A 20,093-nucleotide genomic window follows, 5' to 3' on the forward strand; every position below is an offset into this window, starting at 1 on the left:
AAGTAGCATGCACCCCCAATCCCCCCCTATCAAGGTGACAGTGGACTAAGCTAGGGAGGCTTTTAGACTCACAATGCCCCCGTTAAAGTTTCCTCAGGTCATTCAATGTGCAGCTCAGGTTACAAACCAATGTTTAGAAAGACTTTTTGGAAAGATTGAGGCCTACAGGGGATTTGACAAAACCCTATTGGAGGGTTCTATTATACCATGTCAAAAACTCCTTTAACCAAAATGGAGACTCTGTAATAGAAGGATGTCCAGGGGTTCTTCAAGACCACAAGCTTCAGTCACTGTCAGAAGTTCTTAAAACAGTCCTTAAAATTTTAAAAATTCCAGCCAGGCATGGTGGCTCATGCCTGTAATCCCAGCACTTTGGGAGGCCGAGGCAGGCAGGTCACTTGAGGTCAGGAGTTAGAGACCAGCCTGGCCAACTATGGTAAAACCCCATGTCTACTAAAAATACAAAAATTAGCCAGGTGTGGTGACACACGCCTGTAATCCCAGCTACTTGGGAGGCTGAGGCAGGAGAATCACTTGAATCCAGGAGGCAGAGGTTGCAATGAGCCTAGATCGAGCCACTGTACTGCAGCTAGGGCGACAGAGCGAGACAAAGTCTAAAAAAAAAGAATTAATTCTACTTCTGGGTATATACCCAAAATAATTGAAAGCAGAGACTGGGTACCAGCAGAGTTCTAGAATAGACACAGGATGCGGATAGTATTGCATGGCAGAATGCACGGGACATAATGAAAAACAGCAACCTAAACCATTGCATGGCTCTTTGACAAAAGAAGGCACAGTGCCTGAAGATCTGTGGGGATATGGCTCATAAAGAAGGAGATAGGCCAGCTGAGCAAGGATTTGGGGCAGGATATGGATTCAAGAGATTTTATGTGCCCATGAAGGAAGGCCTGAAGGGCTCGTGGTCATTTCTGGTAGGCTGATAGGTACTCAGTGTGGTTATTGTTGACCCTATCTTCGACTCTCTTAGTAAACCAGTAATTTAAAAAGAAAAAGGAAGGTTTGATTTCCATTTCAACTTAAAAGAAATTTACCTAGTTTCCTTATTTTTATTTACATCTGACATGAAAATCTTTATTGTTATTTCTGATTAGAAAATCAATAGTTTAGCTGGGTGCAGTGTCACACACCTGTAGTCGCAGCTAGTTGGGAGGCCAGAGGATCACTTGCGCCCAAGAGGTCGAGGCTGTAGTGAGCCGTGATCATGCCATTGCACTCCAACCTAGGTGACAGTGTGAGACCCTGTCTCAAAAAAAAAAAAAAAAAGAGAAGAAAAAAAAGTAATACTTCATTCAAAATCATTAAAAATGTGTAAGTTAGAAAGTAAAGTTTGCCATAATCTCTCTACCTTCTCCAACATAACTACTGTTAACAATTTGAGTTATATTCCTCCAGACCTTTATGAATATGCCAATATTAAAATATCTATTTAATAGATTTACTTAAAATATACTCTTTTTTTTTGAGATGGAGTCTTGCTCTGTCATCCAGGCTGGATGCAGTGGCACGATCTCGGCTCACTGCAACCTCTACCTCCTGGGTTCAAGTGATTCTCGTGCCTCAGCCTCCCGAGTAGCTGGGATTACAGGTGCCCACCACCACGCCCAGCTAATTTTTGTATTTTTAGTAGAGACAGGGTTTCAACATGTTGGCCAGGCTGGTCTTGAACTCCTGACCTCAAGTGATCCACCCACCTTGGGCTCCCAAAGTGCTGGGATTACAGGCCACCATGCCCAGCCCAAAAACTATACTCTTTTTTCATGGTTGCATATATGGATCTACTTAAGTCTTTTTATGAACTTTCATTCTATTTTATGGATGTAACATAACTTGATTAACAAGTGGCCTACTGAAAGACGTGTGTACTGTTTTCATTTCTTCCCCTCCATTTCAATCAATGCCGCAAGGAACATCCTAGCACTTCTATCTTTGCTCACTTGTATGAGTGCAAGAGGAACTGCTAGGTCCAAGAACATTCTCCCCTGTCATTTAATTCAGCACTAATTATTAGGTGTAGAATTGCGTCTGCTAGAAATCCACATGTAAATAAGGACAAAAGGCCTTTCACTGAACCTTATGTCTGCTCATACTTTATAGAAATACCAGCGAAGGCGGAAGTACAGCCTGTCTGCCGTGTTTCATTCAGCCACCATGTTGCAAGATGTTGGTGAGGCCATTCAGTTTGAAGTCAGCATTGGGAACTATGGCAACAAGTTTGACACCACCTGTAAGCCTTTGGCATCAACAACTCAGTACAGCCGTGCTGTATTTGATGGTAAGATTGGCACTAACAGTTCTCTCCTTCGCACGTTTACAGTGGGTGCATCACAGGACCGGAAGCAAGCACTGTGTCTTCCCTCTGGCACTGTTCTACGCAGCCTATGGTTAGTGGAAAGGAAAAGGTTGAATGAGGAAGAGTGTGATTGGGGTTCGGGCACCTTAAAGACTGGCCAGACCCAAGAAGTTGCAGGTCCCATTGCCAGAGGCTGAACCCCAATGTCACCCTCTCCCCAACTAGCTTTAAGAGTGGTTTTGGCATGTAAGACCCCAAGGTAGCCACTGTGCTAAGTACTGAGCTCCACAAAGCAGCTCCTACCCCTACAAAGCCCCAAATCTTTCTTAGGTTGAGTAGTGGAAAATGAATGGGACTCTGGCTCAGATACTGGGAAATCATGCTTCTGGTCTTCACTCCGTTACCAGCTTGTGACCTTAACCGTGTCACTGAATTCTAACCCTCAGTTTCTTCGTCTTCTCCGGAGTTGACGTGAGGATTAAATAGCTGTATTTAAACAAACATGGGTGAGAAACAGTCCCTGATTTTAAGGAGCTTACATTCTAGTGTATAAAATAAATCATAATAGGAAGCAAAGTATGAGAACTTCCAATAAAACTGTCAACAAATGGTTTGAGAGTACAGAGAAGGGAGAGAGGAATATTGATCAAATTTCCCAACAGCATTGCCAGAGTTTTAACTTAATTTTTGTACAAGCAGTTTTAAAATATAAGACATCCTAGAAAACATCAGCTAATAATTCTTAATCACAGTAAGGCTCTAGTACCAAACCCTATGTAGCCAGCTAAAGCTTTCCAAGAACAGAAAATTCTTTTCTTTTGCCCCACTTCCAACAAAAACATTTATTTAGAATAACAGTTTTTAGGGACTAACATGTTCAGTCTAGCGTCCTATGTCATCTTTATTTTCTACTACCACATTAGGAAACCATCTCTGATGTTCAGATGCATGGCCCTGAATCACTAAATGATCCTGAGATTGCTGTGCTCAGTTTACTAGGGTGTCTCAGAGAAAATTTCAGAACAGACTGAATGAAAAAGAGCTTCCTAGTCTTCAGTTTCTTAATTGAGTCAAATTAAAGAACCAGATCACCCCAAGCTATTCCCTAAGCCTGTGGATTAATCAGCAGCTCAGTCTGTGCATCTCTTTAATAAAAATGTTGTCTATTTTAAGTGTTCAGTGTTCATTGACCCCCAATGTTTTATACCAGGCAACTACTATTATTACTTGCCTTGGGCCCACACCAAGCCAGTTGTTACCCTGACTTCATACTGGGAGGATATTAGTCATCGCCTGGATGCAGTGAACACTCTCCTAGTTATGGCAGAACAGCTGGTAAGTTTCTCTTTTTCTGCATTTCCTTTTCACCAAGCAGGGTGAATTAGGTATTAGGATGGAGGCCAGGCCACTATAACACAAGACAGTGCTCAATACAGTGATCAATAAGGTAAGAGCAATGTTTCTAGGAACAGTGGAGGTAGATGGTCCTAAGTTAGTATGGAGGTTCAGTGGTATTGGGGACCCAGGCTCTTACCCCCTGGTTGCTCTGCCACACTCAGGAGTTATCATTGTCTGCATGGTAGAGGCAGCTCACTACTACATCTGCCCTCCAGCCTGAGGGGAGGGGTGGTAAACAGTGGGGAGAAGATGACATAGGCCTTTCCCTTGAAGGGAAAAATGCAGAAGTCATACTCTTAATTTCTACTCACTCTCCACTGGCCAGAATCCAGTCATACAGCCACATGTGACTCCAAGGAAGGTGGAAAATGTAGTCTTATGCCTGGGCAGGCATATGCCCAGATAAAAATTTTCTTACTTTGGAAGAGGGGAGGATTAAAAAGGTAGGAGTGGGGTGGAACAGGAACTCATAGTTTCTGCCGTAATTTTTGTGTGGAGAGAATGGTTCATTCCAATAGCAATATGAAACTCAGAACTTTGCAGTGGAAATGTCCACTGCAGGAAGAGGTAGCTTTGAGGAACCAGTGTCTGACACAGTCCACTCTTGCTGCAGACTAGAGGAACTTCTTTTGTTTGGAGGTTGGGGATTTCCTTGGGTGAAAACTGCATATATATGATATCTGTGATTATCTGTCTAGTTGACATTGGTCAACTAGATTGGTAAGGAGAAGGGGGTTATGTCTGAGATATTTCTAATTAAACAAAAATACTAAGTTACTTGGGCCAGGTGCAGTGGCTCACGCCAGTAATCCCAGCACTTTGGGAGACCAAGGTGGGCAGATCATTTGAGGTCAGGATTTAGAGACCAGCCTGGCCAGCATGGTGACACCCTGCCTCTACTAAAAATACAAAAGAAATTACCTGGGCATGGTGATGTGAGCCTGTAATCCCAGCTACTAGGGTGGCTGAGACAGGAGAATCGCTTGAACCTGGGAGACGGAGGTTGCAGTGAGCCAAGATGGCGCCATTGCACTCCAGCCTGGACAAACTGAGACTCTGTCTAAAAAGGTATATATATGCACACACACACACACACACACACACATTTTATATATATATATATACATATACACACATTTTATATATATACACACATTATATATATACATTATATATACACATATATACACATTATATATATACACATATACATACATTATATATATACACACACATATACACATTTTATATATATACACATTTTTTATATATATACATTTTATATATATATGTATATATAGATACATTTTATATATATGTGTGTATATATATACATTTTATATATGTATACACACACACACACACACACACACACACACACACACACACACATACTAAGTTACTCCTATCAGGTAGTGCTAAAATCCATCTGGCATTGGTGTTTTGACTTCCAAATTATGTTAATATTAATTTTTAAAAGATCTAATCTCTACCAGGGCTGGACCAAAACATACAGGGTTTCAGGAGTATACTTGATCTAAAACTCTATGGCAAAATCTAAAATATTATTTTATGTTATAAAGGCAATCTGGGAGGATACCTATAGGTTTAAATTGACTTAATCCTAACTGTCCCTAAAGTAAAGTTGCAATTGATAGGCAATGTACATCTCAAAGGCATTTGTGGAGAATTAGTTGCACCTGTGTTCTAATTGTGTTTGAGATGCTCTTCAGCAGTTTTCATCCTGGTTCTTATCAGCTCTCTCCACTGACCAAGCTGCCTAATCCGGACAGGATGGTGGCTATCCCTTTTCCCTGATTAGGACTTTTGACACTCATGGTAGGCTTTTCCTCAGTTTCTCTGTTGGCAGGTGCTCATTGGGATAGAATCATATGTTTTCAGTTTATCTCGTACTTTCTCTGCCCCAGTCCATAAATCGCCATTTCTGCAAGCAGCTGTTTCCTTTGAGTGGGGAATAGCATTTTAGAAACAAGATCTGGGTATAGAGTGCTCACTACTACTGAAATATCATTGCTTCTAGGCCTTCTCAGCAAACGAATTTGCACAAACGCATATATGTCTATTTATTTCTATATCTATCAATATATTAAAAGCTGTGACTTCATAAAGATACTTCCAATTCCAGTCCAATACCACAAGGTTTATTCTAGTCCTCCGTATTTCTGTGTCTCTAACTTTCTTCTCCAACAGTGGAAAATCTGGCCTTTGTTATCCTCGATATATTTGCTCCTTGGTTCAATCCTAAAATCTGTAGATAAACCACTGTGAAAAATAAGCCTACTAATTAGAGTTCAATATGTTTACGGGTTTGTTGTTGTTGTTGTTGTTTTGCCTTTTAACAAAGGGTACATGGTCAAAATACTGTGTTCCAAAATTGACTTGAGTTAGTTTAGTATAATTATGTTATTCATCTGAAATGTAATTAGATCTGTTTTATTCTGGTTATATTCCACTTTAGGGTTCCCCCTCCTATCTTTGCTGATTTCATTTTATTTGTTTTTTGAATATATAAAAATATTTACATGATTTCACAGGTTAAACTATATGAAGGTATAATGGCATAATAAACAATTATCAATTATTTCCTCTCTTTTCAAATTCTTCAGCAAACAAATATAGAAGCTCTAAAATCAGGGATACAAGGTAAAATTCCCGCAAACCAGTTGGCTGAATTGTGGCTGAAGCTGATAGATGAAGTTATAGAAGACACGAGGTACAGTGATCTTACACCTATCTCAGAATTTTCATCCAGGCGCTACTCCCTGAAATTCTAAGACTGTAAAGCCTGTGGAATTGTTTCTAGTGTTTGTCTAAGAAGTGATTTTGAATTATTCAAACTTCGTAAAAAGCCCTCACTGGGAGGAGTGCCTGAATCACCAACAGGAAAAGCTCCACTTTCTGATTTGGTGCCAGTTCTCGAGTAGCCTAGGGAGGCTGAGGCCGCACTCCCGGAAGCACGTCCCAGGCAGCCTCAGGCAAGGGATGGGGAGGGGAGGAAGAAGCAAGCCTGAGCCTCTGCTTCTCATCAACCCAAGGATGACCCCCACCCTGGAGAAGGGTGACTTCTGGCTCCTACGGAGAATGGGATCTGGGGGTGGAGCGTTGATTTTACCATTCAGAACAATAGCTCTAATTCATAAACATATTTTTAGAAACAGCCCTTTTACTTGCTCTTTTACTGAATGCCTAATGAACACTGTGGCCAAGCCTCTGTTAGGGGAAACCAGTAGATTTGGCTTGAACCAGCGGACCTTTCACAACTGATTCGGGGAAACAGCTCAGATCTTTTAGCATATGGAAATCAAAGGGGGAAGTGATTCGTTCCAAACTCATTTTAAATATTGGTTAATAAAGTAGTGGACAGGGAAGTTCCGAAAGAAAAGTATATCCAATGCTTTCCACAAGCAAAAAGGCCTTTATTCCCCACGCTGGTCTAACGCCCTAAGTCACCCTGTCTTCTTGTGCCTCCTAGTGGTAAAGCCAGGTAATTGAAACACAACCAAAATCAAAGTACTGCTGGGGCGCTTGTTTAAATTCTGAATGTTAGAGCTGGGTCTTAAGGGATCATGTCCTTCAGTCTCCTTACCTTGTAAATGAGAAAACAGAGGCCCAAAGAGGTGAAATGACATATCTGATGCCCAAAGCTGGGTTTGCCAACTCAGCCCCTCTTCCTGCCATGTATTTCACAGTCAACATCTATTTGTCCAAGGCCCCAAGTGTGACTTTTGAACTAACAGCTTCCAGATATCTTTTTTTTTTAAGACGGAGTCTTGCTCTGTCGCCCAGGCTGGAGTGCAGTGGCGCAATCTCGGCTCACTGCAAGCTCCGCCTCCCGGGTTCACGCCATTCTCCTGCCTCAGCCTCTCCGAGTAACTGGGACTACAGGCGCCCGCCACCACGCCCGGCTAATTTTTTGTATTTTTAGTAGAGACGGGGTTTCACCGTGGTCTCGATCTCCTGACCTCGTGATCCGCCCGCCTCCGCCTCCCAAAGTGCTGGGATTACAAGCGTGAGCCACCGCGCCCGGCCTTCCAGATATCTTTTTGCCTCAAAGTCTCACTCTGGGGAATTAACCCTTCAAATACAATGCCATAGTTATTTATGAAACCAAACAGAAACATTTGGTAATAACTTTCATGGAGAAAATGTCTGTGAATTTTAAGATTTGCAGAGCAAATCACAGTCATCTATTTATACTGTTTTGATATTTATACTGATATGAACTGTTTTTGAGGAATTAAATTGGAATCTTTCTAAACTTTATGTAACAGGAAATTCAGTGTTTAAGGGAAGTCGTGCTAGGATTTTCTTCATTGAAGAAGCTGGGTGAAATTCAAGTGAGTGGAAATTCTAGGTAGGGACACTGTGAATCAGAGCTTCCTGAACCTGGTGAAAACCTCACCCTGCGTCCCACCAGATGCTGTGGTGGGAGAGAAGGCCTGGCAGCAGAAGGCTAATTCTGGCTCTAGCTCAGCCATTCTCAGGAACCCTTGGGGGTCTCATCACAACACATCCAAGTTCTCATATTGAATGGAGATTTGGCCTACATCGTTGGTTCATAAATCTTTCTGGAGTTCATGGGCCACTTTGAGAATCTGATGAGATGATGGTGATGATAAAGATGACAACAAGATGATGATGAGGATGGCAACATTGTTTAGACTTTGCTATGCAACTCTTCTAAATTCTTTCCATACAGCAACTCATTTCCTTCTCACAACATCCCTAAAAAGCATGTCCCACATTTGAAAATAGGAGGACAAGGAAGTAAGTGACTGGTCAAGACAATAGAACTAGTAAAGAATGGAGCCACGATGAGTACCTAGGTTGTTGGCTCCAAAGCCTATGTTCATCATTACATCACACTACGTGTTGACACAGACAGACACAGTTTTCTTTATAAGTTCCAGAGTTTCACAGACCTTCAAGACCCACCCATAGACTGCTTAGAGGCCCAGGATTCCCTAAGTTAAGTATGCTTCAGCTAAATGGTTTCTAACCTCCCTTCTTCTTCCATCATTTTGTGGGTCTGTAAAATGATTCTAGGAAGCAAAAGAAGGGAAAGCCAGTTTCTCTCAGCTGCCACTGTTTCCATCTTCTTTCCAGTGACTCCTTGGGCCGCAGGTTAAACCCTAAGGCCTAAAATAGCTTTGGGATTTTAATCTCCCTATATTCCTTATGAACATTAAGAGACTGGCCGGTCTGCTCTGGCAATGCCAGATACACTCTACTCCAGCGTAAAGCAGGCAATGCTTGTAGATTCAGTTAGGAGGTTGATGTGGTTTGCAAGATGGAAATCCAACATAAATGTATTTGACAGTTCTGAAGCCTAAAATTAGGTTATTCTTCAAATCCTCTGTTTCTTTTTTTCTTCCTTTTTCTAGATACACGTTGCCTCTCACAGAAGGAAAAGTCAACGTCACAGTTCTCGATACTCAGATCCGAAAGCTGCGGTCCAGATCTCTCTCCCAAATACATGAGGCGGCTGTGAGGATGAGGTCGGAAGCCACAGATGTGAAGTCCACACTGGCAGAAATTGAGGACTGGCTTGATAAATTAATGCAGCTGACTGAAGAGGTAGGACTTTTAAACTACACAAACGTCACCTGATATGGAAGAAGGGCTCTGCGAAGTGGCACCAAGAATAGGGTGGTGGAAAGAGAATCTACTACATTATCTTGGATATTGAGCAGATCTGACAGATTGTAAAAATCAGGAAGTAACTGGGCTGAGGATGCTAATGATGAATGTAATTGAAATCAGAGCAGGGGAAGAATTTTGAGTTGGTGATCTTGGAAATGTCTTCAAAAGTGGACAAATCATTATCATTTTCATGGTACTGTCGGAGAATATTTTGAATGATCTTTGTAGTTCACAGGATTAAAATGTCAGCTTTGGCTGGGGTTGGGAAGACCTGAATTTGAACCTTGGTTCTACCATGTATAACATTGGGCAAGTTATTCAACCTCTCTGAGCCTCAGTTTCCCCGTCTGTAAAATGGAGATAAACATAGCGCTTACTAGTTAGCTTTGTTGTGTGAAGATTTAAAAAAGATGGTGGGTGTACAAATGTCCATCAATGATAGACTGGATTAAGAAAATGTGGCACATATGCACCATGGAATACTATGCAGCCATAAAAAGGATGAGTACATGTCCTTTGCAGGGACATGGATGAAGCTGGAAACCATCATTCTCAGCAAACTATCACAAGGACAGAAAACCAAACACTGCATGTTCTCGCTCATAGGTGGGAATTGAACAATGAGAACATTTGGACACAGGGGGGGGTCACTCATAGGTGGGAATTGAACAATGAGAACATTTGGACACAGGGCGGGGAACATCACACACCGGGGCCTGTCGGAGGGTGGGGGGCTGGGGGAGGGATAGCATTAAGAGAAATACCTAATGTAAATGATGAGTTGATGGGTGCAGCAAAACCAACATGGCACATATATACCTATGTAACAAACCTGCACATTGTGCACATGTACCCTAGAACTTACAGTATAAAAAAAAAATAATGGTAGGTGTAAAGGGCTTAGCACAGTTGAGGGCACACAGTAAGCGCTGGATAAATGCTGGTCTCCACTAACTTCGGTGGACTAGAAGAATGAGAAAGTAAGGAGACGACTCCTCCTGTCTCAGAAATCAGAGGGTTGGGTAGGTAGTCATATATTTGGGGGTAAAAATACACTTGAAAAAGCACACAGGATTATAGGTAATTTCATTTTCTACTTTGTACGCTTTGGTACTTTCACAGTGTTCTATAGTGGACTTAGGAAAAGCAGTTTTTTATACCACTGTGTGCCAATAGGGACATTTGAATATCCAGCCCTGGAAGCTGGATTATCTTCTTTATAATGAGAAAAAAAAGGGTTTTTGAAAACAAAATTAACATTTCAGATTTGGCAAATATTGGATGGTGAGCCAGAGACTCTTTGTCCTATAAAATATTTGCAATCTCTAACCCTTTGACTGCTGCTGGTGGCTTTCTTCAAATGATGCTTGAGATAAGATGGAATATTTTCTAAGATACCTCCCAGAGAAGAGTAGGAGGGGCTTTTGCTAGGTGAAGCTGCGCCTCTGCTTCTCACCCTTCCCTTTGGCCAGCCACGGCCTGCCTCCCAGCCCTGCAAACTCACAGTGTGGTCCTGGAAGATGGGAGCTCAGGAATTTGAGACAGAGCCCTAATCACAGCGTTTCTTTGCTAAATGAATCCCTGAGGGTCCAGCCTACAGGGTCTTCAGTCCCTCTCCATTTAGACTAACCATGGCTGTGCTTCCTCTTCCATCCAATCCTCATGACCAGCCACAGAACAGCATGCCTGACATCATCATCTGGATGATCCGGGGAGAGAAGAGACTGGCCTATGCACGAATTCCCGCACATCAGGTCTTATACTCCACCAGTGGTGAGAACGCATCTGGAAAATACTGTGGGAAAACCCAAACCATCTTTCTGAAGGTACATGGCTTCACTGTGTCACGTGAAACACACTAAATGAAAAAGCTGTATTCCTGAAAAGGGGCTGCTTTATATCATTTGCTAATCATTGAATGGTAAGGGTGATTGGGATCAATTCTAGCCCATTCTGGTCCCTCTCTCTGGGGCAATAATTCTGAGAGAGAGTGATCTGAGGTTGGCTGGCTTTCAATCGAGGACACCTCCTTAGATGTCTTTGTGACATTAATATAAACATGGCATTGTGAATGCTTTGCTTTCTGGCATGAATATTTCACTTCTAATATCTCACGCAAGGCAATGCCTTTCTTCCTTTTATTCTAGTGAATGTTGGGGAAAGAAAGAGAAAGCAGTAGGGATGGTCCATGGAATCTGTTGCTCTAACCTAATGAGCAATAGATTGAATCAATTTCAATTTGATGAACTAATCAAATTGAACATTTTTGACAATCGTAACTTTAGGGAAGAGATTCTGAATATTTTTAGAGTCATAGACTCTCTTAAGTGCCTGACGAAAGCCACAGGCCTTCTCCTCCAGGGAAATGCACACTGCATGTGCAGCTAATATGTTGCATAGAATTTAGGAGCTTCATACAACCCATAAGCCCGTTCCAGGGCCCCGTATTAAGAACTCTGCGTGTGTATATGGGGAATCAAAGGTGAGCCTAGCGCCAAAATAAAGAAATCAGAATAGTTCCCATCTATATGTTTTGACATCATCTTTCTGGCCAACCCCAACTGGAGTTCTTTGCATTTGGGACAGAGAAATAACAATTAAGAAGAGAAAAAGCAGAGTTGGGGAGAGTGTTCTCTTCAAACAAGGAGATTCTGCTAACTTGTAATAAATTTACTCATTGCTCTTTAATCAGGAGGGTGTAAATAGAATCAGAGTGATTATCTTCTTTCAAGTGTCTCTTGGTAGAATAAATTTTACTTAAGATAGAACCACAATTATAATTGACCTCAGCAGTGGGTGGAAGCAAACTGATTAATAAATAAAACTTCACAGGGGGTGGGAGAGGAGACAAAGGCACCTTCTCTGTGTTAGGTTTTAGAAGTTAGTGGATAAACAGCAAAATGCTTTTAAGAGAATGTTTTATGTATTTACTGATTTTGTTAATACTCATTACACAGTTTAGGGAGCTGTTTAACTCGTGAGTTTTTTTGGTCTTGAGACCCCTTTATATTTTAAAAAAAAAGATTGAAGGCCCCAGAGAGCTTTGATTTATGTAGGTTATACCTATCAATATTTACTGTAATAGAAATCAAAACTGATAAATTTTTAAAATATTTATTGATTTAACCATAACAATAACAAACCCGTTACTAACATAAATTACATCAATTACATATTTAATTTAAAATGTTAATAAACTACATATTTTTACAAAATACATTTTGTGTAAAAAATCAGAAAGCAGAGTGAGACTATTTGGCATTTTTGCAAACTTCTTTAATGTCTTGCTGAACAGAAACATAACTGGATTCTCTCATCTTCCTGTGCCTTTAAGCTGATAGAATTAGTTACTTGGTTGAAGTATATGAAGAGGATCTGGTCTCACATAGATATGTAGTTGGAAAAGGGACGAGTATTATAATGACCTTTTCAGATAATTATGAATATTCATCTTTGATATAACACTAAACTCAAGTGGCAGCTTTTAAAAGGTTAATTGCAATGTGAAACCTGAAACCATATCAATGAATTTTTCATACTCAGCTACATTAAAATCCTTGGTCTTTCTTGGACTTTGAATGACTCTTTTATTCATGCATGATTTTGTAACATAATGTACGATCATTTGGAAAATTCACTGAGTTATGTAGATCACTGAGTTATGACACATTTCATCATACAATATTGAAAAAAATCACACTTTGAAATCACATTTGTTAATATCATTTATCAGAAAGTCTTTATGTGTTGGGAAGCTATCAAACTTACTGTTACAGATTCAAGTTTTCCAACACTCTCTTATTTTACTTGAAAGCTGGAATTTTGTCATCACCAACAAATAAAGAGTTCTTTTCCTTGGAGTGAGAGGCTCACTTTGTTTAGCTAAAAAAAAAAAAAAAAAATGCCTGCCCCATACTCAAATTGGAATAACCATGTTTACCTGTCAATTGCAGTTTTAAGTAAAAGTGATATTTCATTTTTCAAAAATCTAGTTCAACTTACAACTCAAAAAATTGCACAAGAGCTTTTTCTCAAGACAACCATCATATGCCAATGTGCAACAGAAATGCTTCGCATGTACTTCCCATCTCATCACACAAAATATTAACAAGACATGTTTTCAAGGGTCGAGATTTAATAAGATTGGTAATCTTGTCTGGGCACAGAAACGCCTGTCATCCCAGCACTTTGGGAGGCTGACGTGGGTGGGTCGTTTGAGTTCAGGAGTTTAAGACCCAGCTGGGCAACATGGCAAGACCCCCGTCTCTACAAAAAAATACAAAAATTAGCCAGGCATAGTGGCATGCATCTGTGATCCCAGCTACTCTGGCAGCTGGGGCGGGAGGAGCGCTTGAGCCCTGGAGGTCAAGGGTGCAGTGAGCCGAGATTGAGCCACTGCACTCCGGCAACAGAATGAGACTCTGTCTCAAAAAAAAAAAAAAAAAAAATAGTAATCTTTGCTGCTTCATCAACAGAATCCTTTTATTTTTATGTTTTTGCACATGGGAAAAAAAGGAAAAGATAATTCTTTAGTGAAACTGGAATTTTGTTTCTTCACTGAGATTGCAGTTATTATTACTATTACTTTTACTGTTAGTACTAGATCCACTTTGGCAATCCGGCCTTGATTCCTGCTAAACTGCAGGAGTTTTTTCCACTTTGCTTTGGCACCACCAGTGCAAGTGTCAATACAGTAAAGAAGATAAATACCATGTTAGTGTTATTAGAAAAATTGTTTTGACCTTGTGGACCTCCTGAAAATGTCTCAGGGATAGGCAGGAATCTATGGATCACACTGTGAGATCTGCTGCTTTAATTGTGATTTTAATCTTTGCTGTACGGTCATCTGGAAATGTTTTAACTGAAGCAAACATAAAATTAGACTGGTGAGAGCAATGATTAGATGTTCCCTCTGCTTTTGGCTTTAACTTAATGTCACAGTCTGTGCTGTGCCTAATGTAACATCACATGCTATTGTTCATCTCACAGTATCCACAGGAGAAAAACAACGGGCCAAAGGTTCCTGTGGAGTTGCGAGTGAACATCTGGCTAGGCTTAAGTGCTGTGGAGAAGAAGTTTAACAGCTTCGCAGAAGGAACTTTCACCGTCTTTGCTGAAATGGTACCTTTAATGATTTCACTATCTTTTCTTCTTTGGTCGGGGGAGGGATACTTTTACTTTTCACCTTTATGGAAAATATTTACATACCAAAAACAACCACAGCCCTCCTTACCATCCCCTAAAATCCCATCCAAGGGATGTTAACCTAAGGGATAAAAGAAGATGCTCTTGAAATTTTATTGTCAACATTGGAACACACCATGGTGATTAACACTTTTGTGTGATAATTCCAAGAGATGACTTAGATGACTTCCACCACAATCTTACTAGCAATACTGAAAATGGATGTCTTTCTAGCTCTCAAAACTAGAACTCTGCAATAATCTTATTGGTGCCTGATGCTGGGACACTAAGTAGAGTATACACACGCACACACACACGCACACACACACGCACACATACACACACCAACCCAGGAGAGGGCACACTTGAGATGTTCAGATCTTGATAAGCTTACTTGGGGTAGAGGGTCTTAAAACCCCTGAAGATCCATTTCACACTTAAGGGAAGCCTCAGATAGGCTTGTCCAGGGGCAAAAAAAAAAAGCTGCCTGAATACTTCTAAAACAATAGAGATAATTTGTAAAACCTTCACTGAGCTTAAAATCCATCTAGTTAATGAAAAGTCTCATTACAATTAAACCAATGAAAACAATGTTCACAAACGTTTACAGCTAAAAGTAGAATTATTTTGATTTTTTATGCTACTTTTAACTCAAGTGCTTATTGACTTAAATTTACCAGATGTATTTGGTGGGTCTCTTCTGATAATTTTCAGATGAATGCCACTCTACAGATAGGCCTTCATGCTCAAATAAATGAGGAGAAGACTGTCATCATTTTAACTAGTCTAGAAGTCTGTTCCTGCTACCCACTGCTATGCCTGACAACTGGTTCAGGATTGTGGCTCTGATCTGCTTGCTAGGCAAGACAACCCTTGACCATCTTTTATTTTTACTTTTTATTCATTCAACAGTTCCTGGCACATAATAGGTCCCAATACATGTTTATTTAATGAATTAATAAATGATGACAATTTATCTGTCCTACTGTCCACCTAACCATTCATTCCTCCATCCCTCCATCTGTCCATCGAAGCTTTTAGGGAGTGGTGGCTTCATGCCAGGCACTGAGCCAGGTAGCCAGGTGCTGAAGATGATGAAGAAGCCAAGCCTGGTCCTCAAGGATCTCACAATCTGTTGCAATGATTGCAAAACTGGGTCTCTTGTTAAGCATGCAGACTCCCAGGGGCATCCTGGGGATTCTGATTCTGTAGCTTGGGTTAGGGATTAGCACCAGTGGTGATTCCAACATGGGGCGAGAGTGGGGACCACTTTAAGAAACAGTGGAATGTGTGGGAAATACAGCTCAGGCTTGGAAGTGCTAGTGAAGATAGAGGGTGTGCTGGAGGCCACTAGGGAGGCCCTGAATGGAGGATGTTGATGTCCAGCCAGCTGGATTGTGTGGAGTAGGGGCTTCATGGCATAGGTAAGGAGAGGCTCATTCCTGCCTTCCTGTAGGATTTCTTGGCATCTACCTGCCCTCCAGCTCTGTGGCTGGGTCTAAACCTGGAGAAAGCAGCCCTGAGCAATGATCGACCAGCCCAGGCCTTCCTTCCACTCTTTCCCATTTTTGGATCCTCCCCTGCATAGAGTGAAGCCTGAGCTTCAACTCATGTAGAGAGATGATCCACTCATTTCTGTTGTTCCGTGTGACTCACCTGTGAGTACCAGCAGAGGCACATTAATAATAATGGAAATTTTACTGGCTCTTGCCTTCATGTGCTAATAATACCAGCACTTAATTTTCTACAAAATTCCCTCCCACCCCCGAGATTTCTGGGATTCTTTGAGGTGCTTCACATGTGCTTGCTCATGAATACTTTTTTCTTACTGTCCTGCCCCAGTCCTGCTGACTAAAGCCACAGCCCTCAAAGCCGCTTGAGGCTCCCATCTCCACTGCTGCTGATACCCTCTTGTCCATGCCAAAGTCTTTGCCTGGATTTTACTAAAGCTATGCTGGCTTCCAAGCAGAACAGGAGGAATGTCTTGCTCTCCATTCTGTGTCCATGTCATGTGACCCCAAGCCTTAAGGTCCCTTAGGATAAGTTCCTTTAGTTTCTGCCTGAAGTGCATCTACCCTCCAGGCTGACAGCCAATATCTCAGATAAGCGCTATTGTGTCCTCTTGATTCCAATTTCCTAATCAGGCCCCCACTCAAATCTCCTTTCTCCTTCAGCCAAAAGCTTTCCTATGGCTTATGCAAATCATCTTCTCAGTGGATTCATCAGCAGACAATTGGAAATTCTAGTTTGGATCCAAACAGGGACACCCACCACACTGGCCAATCTCTACCCTTTCCATGGTTGCCATGATGAAGAGCAGACCATTATAGATTTATAGATTCTAACTTGGAAAGGAATGCCCTAGAAGCCAGAGTCTGCCATTGCCATTCAGCCTGCTTCCCAGAGAGGCCTTGGTCTCCTTGCCACAGTCCAGATGGAATTAAGGCTCATAACTTTTAGGTCCAATAAGGGCTGGGTATTAAAGGACCTTCATGTTTCAGATGGGTTTTTGTGGACTGCCTGGGAAATAGCAACATTAATTGTATATTGTTTCTACAGGGAAATGAGCCCCAAGTTCTCAGCAGTAGACTTACAAATAAATTTTATAAAATCTGCTCATTCATAAGCTGAGGACTTTCATAGGTATTTAAAAGATAAGGTTTGCAGAACTATCTTGAGCCATTCAAAATTATAATAGAAACAATTAGAATGCGGCCGGGCACGGTGGCTCACGCTTGTAATCCCAGCACTTTGGGAGGCCAAGGTGGGCGGATCACGAGGTCAGGAAATTGAGACCACAGTGAAACCCCGTCTCTACTAAAAATACAAAAAAAAAAAAAAAAAAAATTAGCCGGGCATGGTGGCGGGTGCCTGTAGTCCCAGCTACTCGGAGAGGCTGAGGCAAGAGAATGGCGTGAACCCGGGCGGCAGAGCTTGCAGTGAGCTGAGATTGTGCCACTGCACTCCAGCCTGGGCAACAGAGCAAGACTCCGCCTCAAAAAAAAAAAAAGAAACAATTAGAATGCTATATCGCTATTTACAAAGCATGTTCAATCGTTTGCACATTTAAACTCCAGAACGACTCTATAGGAGAGGTAGCATTATCCCCAGATTTCAGATGAGAACACTGAGTCTTAGAAAGTTGAATGATTTATCCAAAGTTGCATAATCAGTAACAGCTCAAGTTAGGTCCATACCTTCTGAGCATAAAGCTTTTTTCTGCTTTCTGTAGTTGTCTAGCCTAAGTCCTCGATGAACTTGAAAATGTATGCGCTAGCTTTATTTTTTGCCCTCTGATGGTGTTTCTCCAATTTTATCTCTTTTTTAATAGTATGAAAATCAAGCGCTCATGTTTGGAAAATGGGGCACTTCTGGATTAGTAGGACGTCATAAGTTTTCTGATGTCACAGGAAAAATAAAACTCAAGAGAGAATTTTTTCTGCCTCCAAAAGGCTGGGAATGGGAAGGAGAGTGGATAGTTGATCCTGAAAGAAGGTAAGTTGTCCATTTTCTGAGAAAAAAGGATAGCAATGAAATCTTTCTCTAGAAATTGCTAAATATATTATATCTCCATCATCATCTTGATAATAGCTATGTAACACCCACTGAGCAGAACTAAGTCCATTGAAATTTATAGAAAGTTGAAAGATGTTCCACCATAAGACAGGCACATATAAAAAGCACCTGGTAACTAACATTTTGAGAATTTATTATGCTTGACTGTGTCAGGCAGTATGCTGGGCACTGGCATCATCTTATTTAATCTTCACTACAGCCCTACAAGGGAGGCAGTGGCAAGAAGGATCTGAGATTTGACCCTACTTGCAAGCGAACAAGGTCCCCCGTCACAGTTTCACAGATGCCGGCACATGACTCCTGGGTTAGAATAAAAGAACTTTATTGCCCACAGAAATAGCAATGCCAGAGTATCAATATTTGCTCAACTTTTTCATGCCCCAATTCCCACAGAGTAACATGAAGAGGGCCAGATGACACCTGTACACACAGTGGATTGAGTTATATGAGAGAACTCTAAGCTTAGGGGACTTGAATTTTTTATAATGGGTAGTAAGCAGGCTGGTCCTTTGCTGTGCAGAGAGAGACTATCTTAGTGTTCCCCATATAAACATCTTTGAGAAGATAGCTCATAACAAAGGTAGTCAGTGCCTGAGCTCACAAGATGCGCAGAAACACAAGAGACTCGCAGAGAATTATCTCTCAACAAGTAGTAGTATTATCTCCACTTTGCAAATGGGGAAACTGAGATCTAGAGAGATTAAATAACTTGTCCAAAGGCACGTAGCTTGTCAATGGTATAGTCAGGGCTAGAATCCCAGTCTAGCATGGGCACCCAAACCAGTACTCAACTATGATGCTAGAACGTCTGCAAGAAACAGTAGGAAGTACACTGTAAGTGGATGAATTCCATATATGTGAACTACATCTCAAAAGCTGATATTAAAAAGAAAGAAAAAAATAAACAGTAGAAGGTGGTAAAGATGGTTCCCCTGGAGTCTGGGGGACACTGTAGCCTGTTTGCTAAATGTTGCCAATAACATTAGAACCAGCATTCCCTCTTCTTGCCATCTTATGACAGCAGCCTTGAGTTGGGAGGGAAAAACCTTGTGAAGTTGAATTTTAAGGCCTCCAACTAGAGTTTGGTCTCCTGTTGTTCATTTCCTGTGATTGCATAGGCATTAGAGAGAGAGGGAGGGAGAGAGGGAAGACAAAATATTGCTTTCTTAAGATCCAAACATGCTTGCTTGCATGTGATTGCTTTCAGTTCAGGCAGCTTGCTCTGGGTGGAGTTGGGGGAGATTGGTGAAGGGAAGGAAAATGGGGTTTGAATTGGCTGGAAGGAAGGAAGGTTAGTGAGGGTAGGGAAAGGGTAGGGAAATTGTGATAGAAAAAGCAGAAGGTCAAAGCATGTCAGGGCTGGATGGAATCCTAGAGGCAGCAGCCAGGGCTTTTATTCTCCTTTTTTGAGGCCCAGAGAAGTGATGCCCAATTTATATAAGTGATTGGGACTGTTTGTTTTTTTTATTCCTTTCCTGTGCTGGATTCTAGGGGAGAATACAGCAGAGAAAAGATGCAGAAACAATAAAGGGAAAAATACCCTCATTTGAGTAGGTACCTGGCAGAAGACTTGAGTCAAAGTTGGAACCTCTGTGACTTTCCTCTGCAGGTTGTCCAAAGAATTCCAAATCCAAGAGGGAAATTAACATGGCAGAGAGTCAGTATGGATTTCCCAAATGCCCAAATGGAGTTTGGAGTCTGAAATGACCTGGTTTGGCTGTCTACCTAGGAACTCTCCAGAAAACTTAAACTCCTCCCTTCAGTTTGTGTTATGTAGACCAAGCAAGCCACATTTGGCTTCATGAGACCGTCTACACTCTGTTTTAAAAAATAGCGGGGACAGCTCCCTTTTCTTTTGAACTGTTAGCCAAGAGTTTCATTGAGAAAAAGTGGAGCAGCCTGGAACTGAAACAGAAACATGGAAGGCGCTGTCTGTGGTCTCTGTGAGAAGTTGCCC

At 41.4% G+C, this 20,093-nt stretch overlaps 1 protein-coding gene across 1 annotated transcript in view; it reads left to right on the forward strand.

The window, feature by feature from the left end:
- Positions 1–20,093, forward strand: part of MYOF (myoferlin) — a 173,677-nt gene that overhangs the window by 97,626 nt on the left and 55,958 nt on the right. The window contains exons 20-26 of the mRNA XM_058437011.1: positions 2,119–2,296; positions 3,525–3,649; positions 6,340–6,446; positions 9,118–9,310; positions 11,047–11,202; positions 14,366–14,497; positions 17,892–18,055. Of these exons, the coding sequence (XP_058292994.1) occupies positions 2,119–2,296; positions 3,525–3,649; positions 6,340–6,446; positions 9,118–9,310; positions 11,047–11,202; positions 14,366–14,497; positions 17,892–18,055 (1,055 nt within the window). The remainder of the gene's footprint in view (positions 1–2,118; positions 2,297–3,524; positions 3,650–6,339; positions 6,447–9,117; positions 9,311–11,046; positions 11,203–14,365; positions 14,498–17,891; positions 18,056–20,093) is intronic.

Source organism: Hylobates moloch, unplaced genomic scaffold (genome assembly GCF_009828535.3).
Source record: "Hylobates moloch isolate HMO894 unplaced genomic scaffold, HMol_V3 SCAFFOLD_3, whole genome shotgun sequence".
NCBI lineage: Eukaryota > Metazoa > Chordata > Mammalia > Primates > Hylobatidae > Hylobates > Hylobates moloch.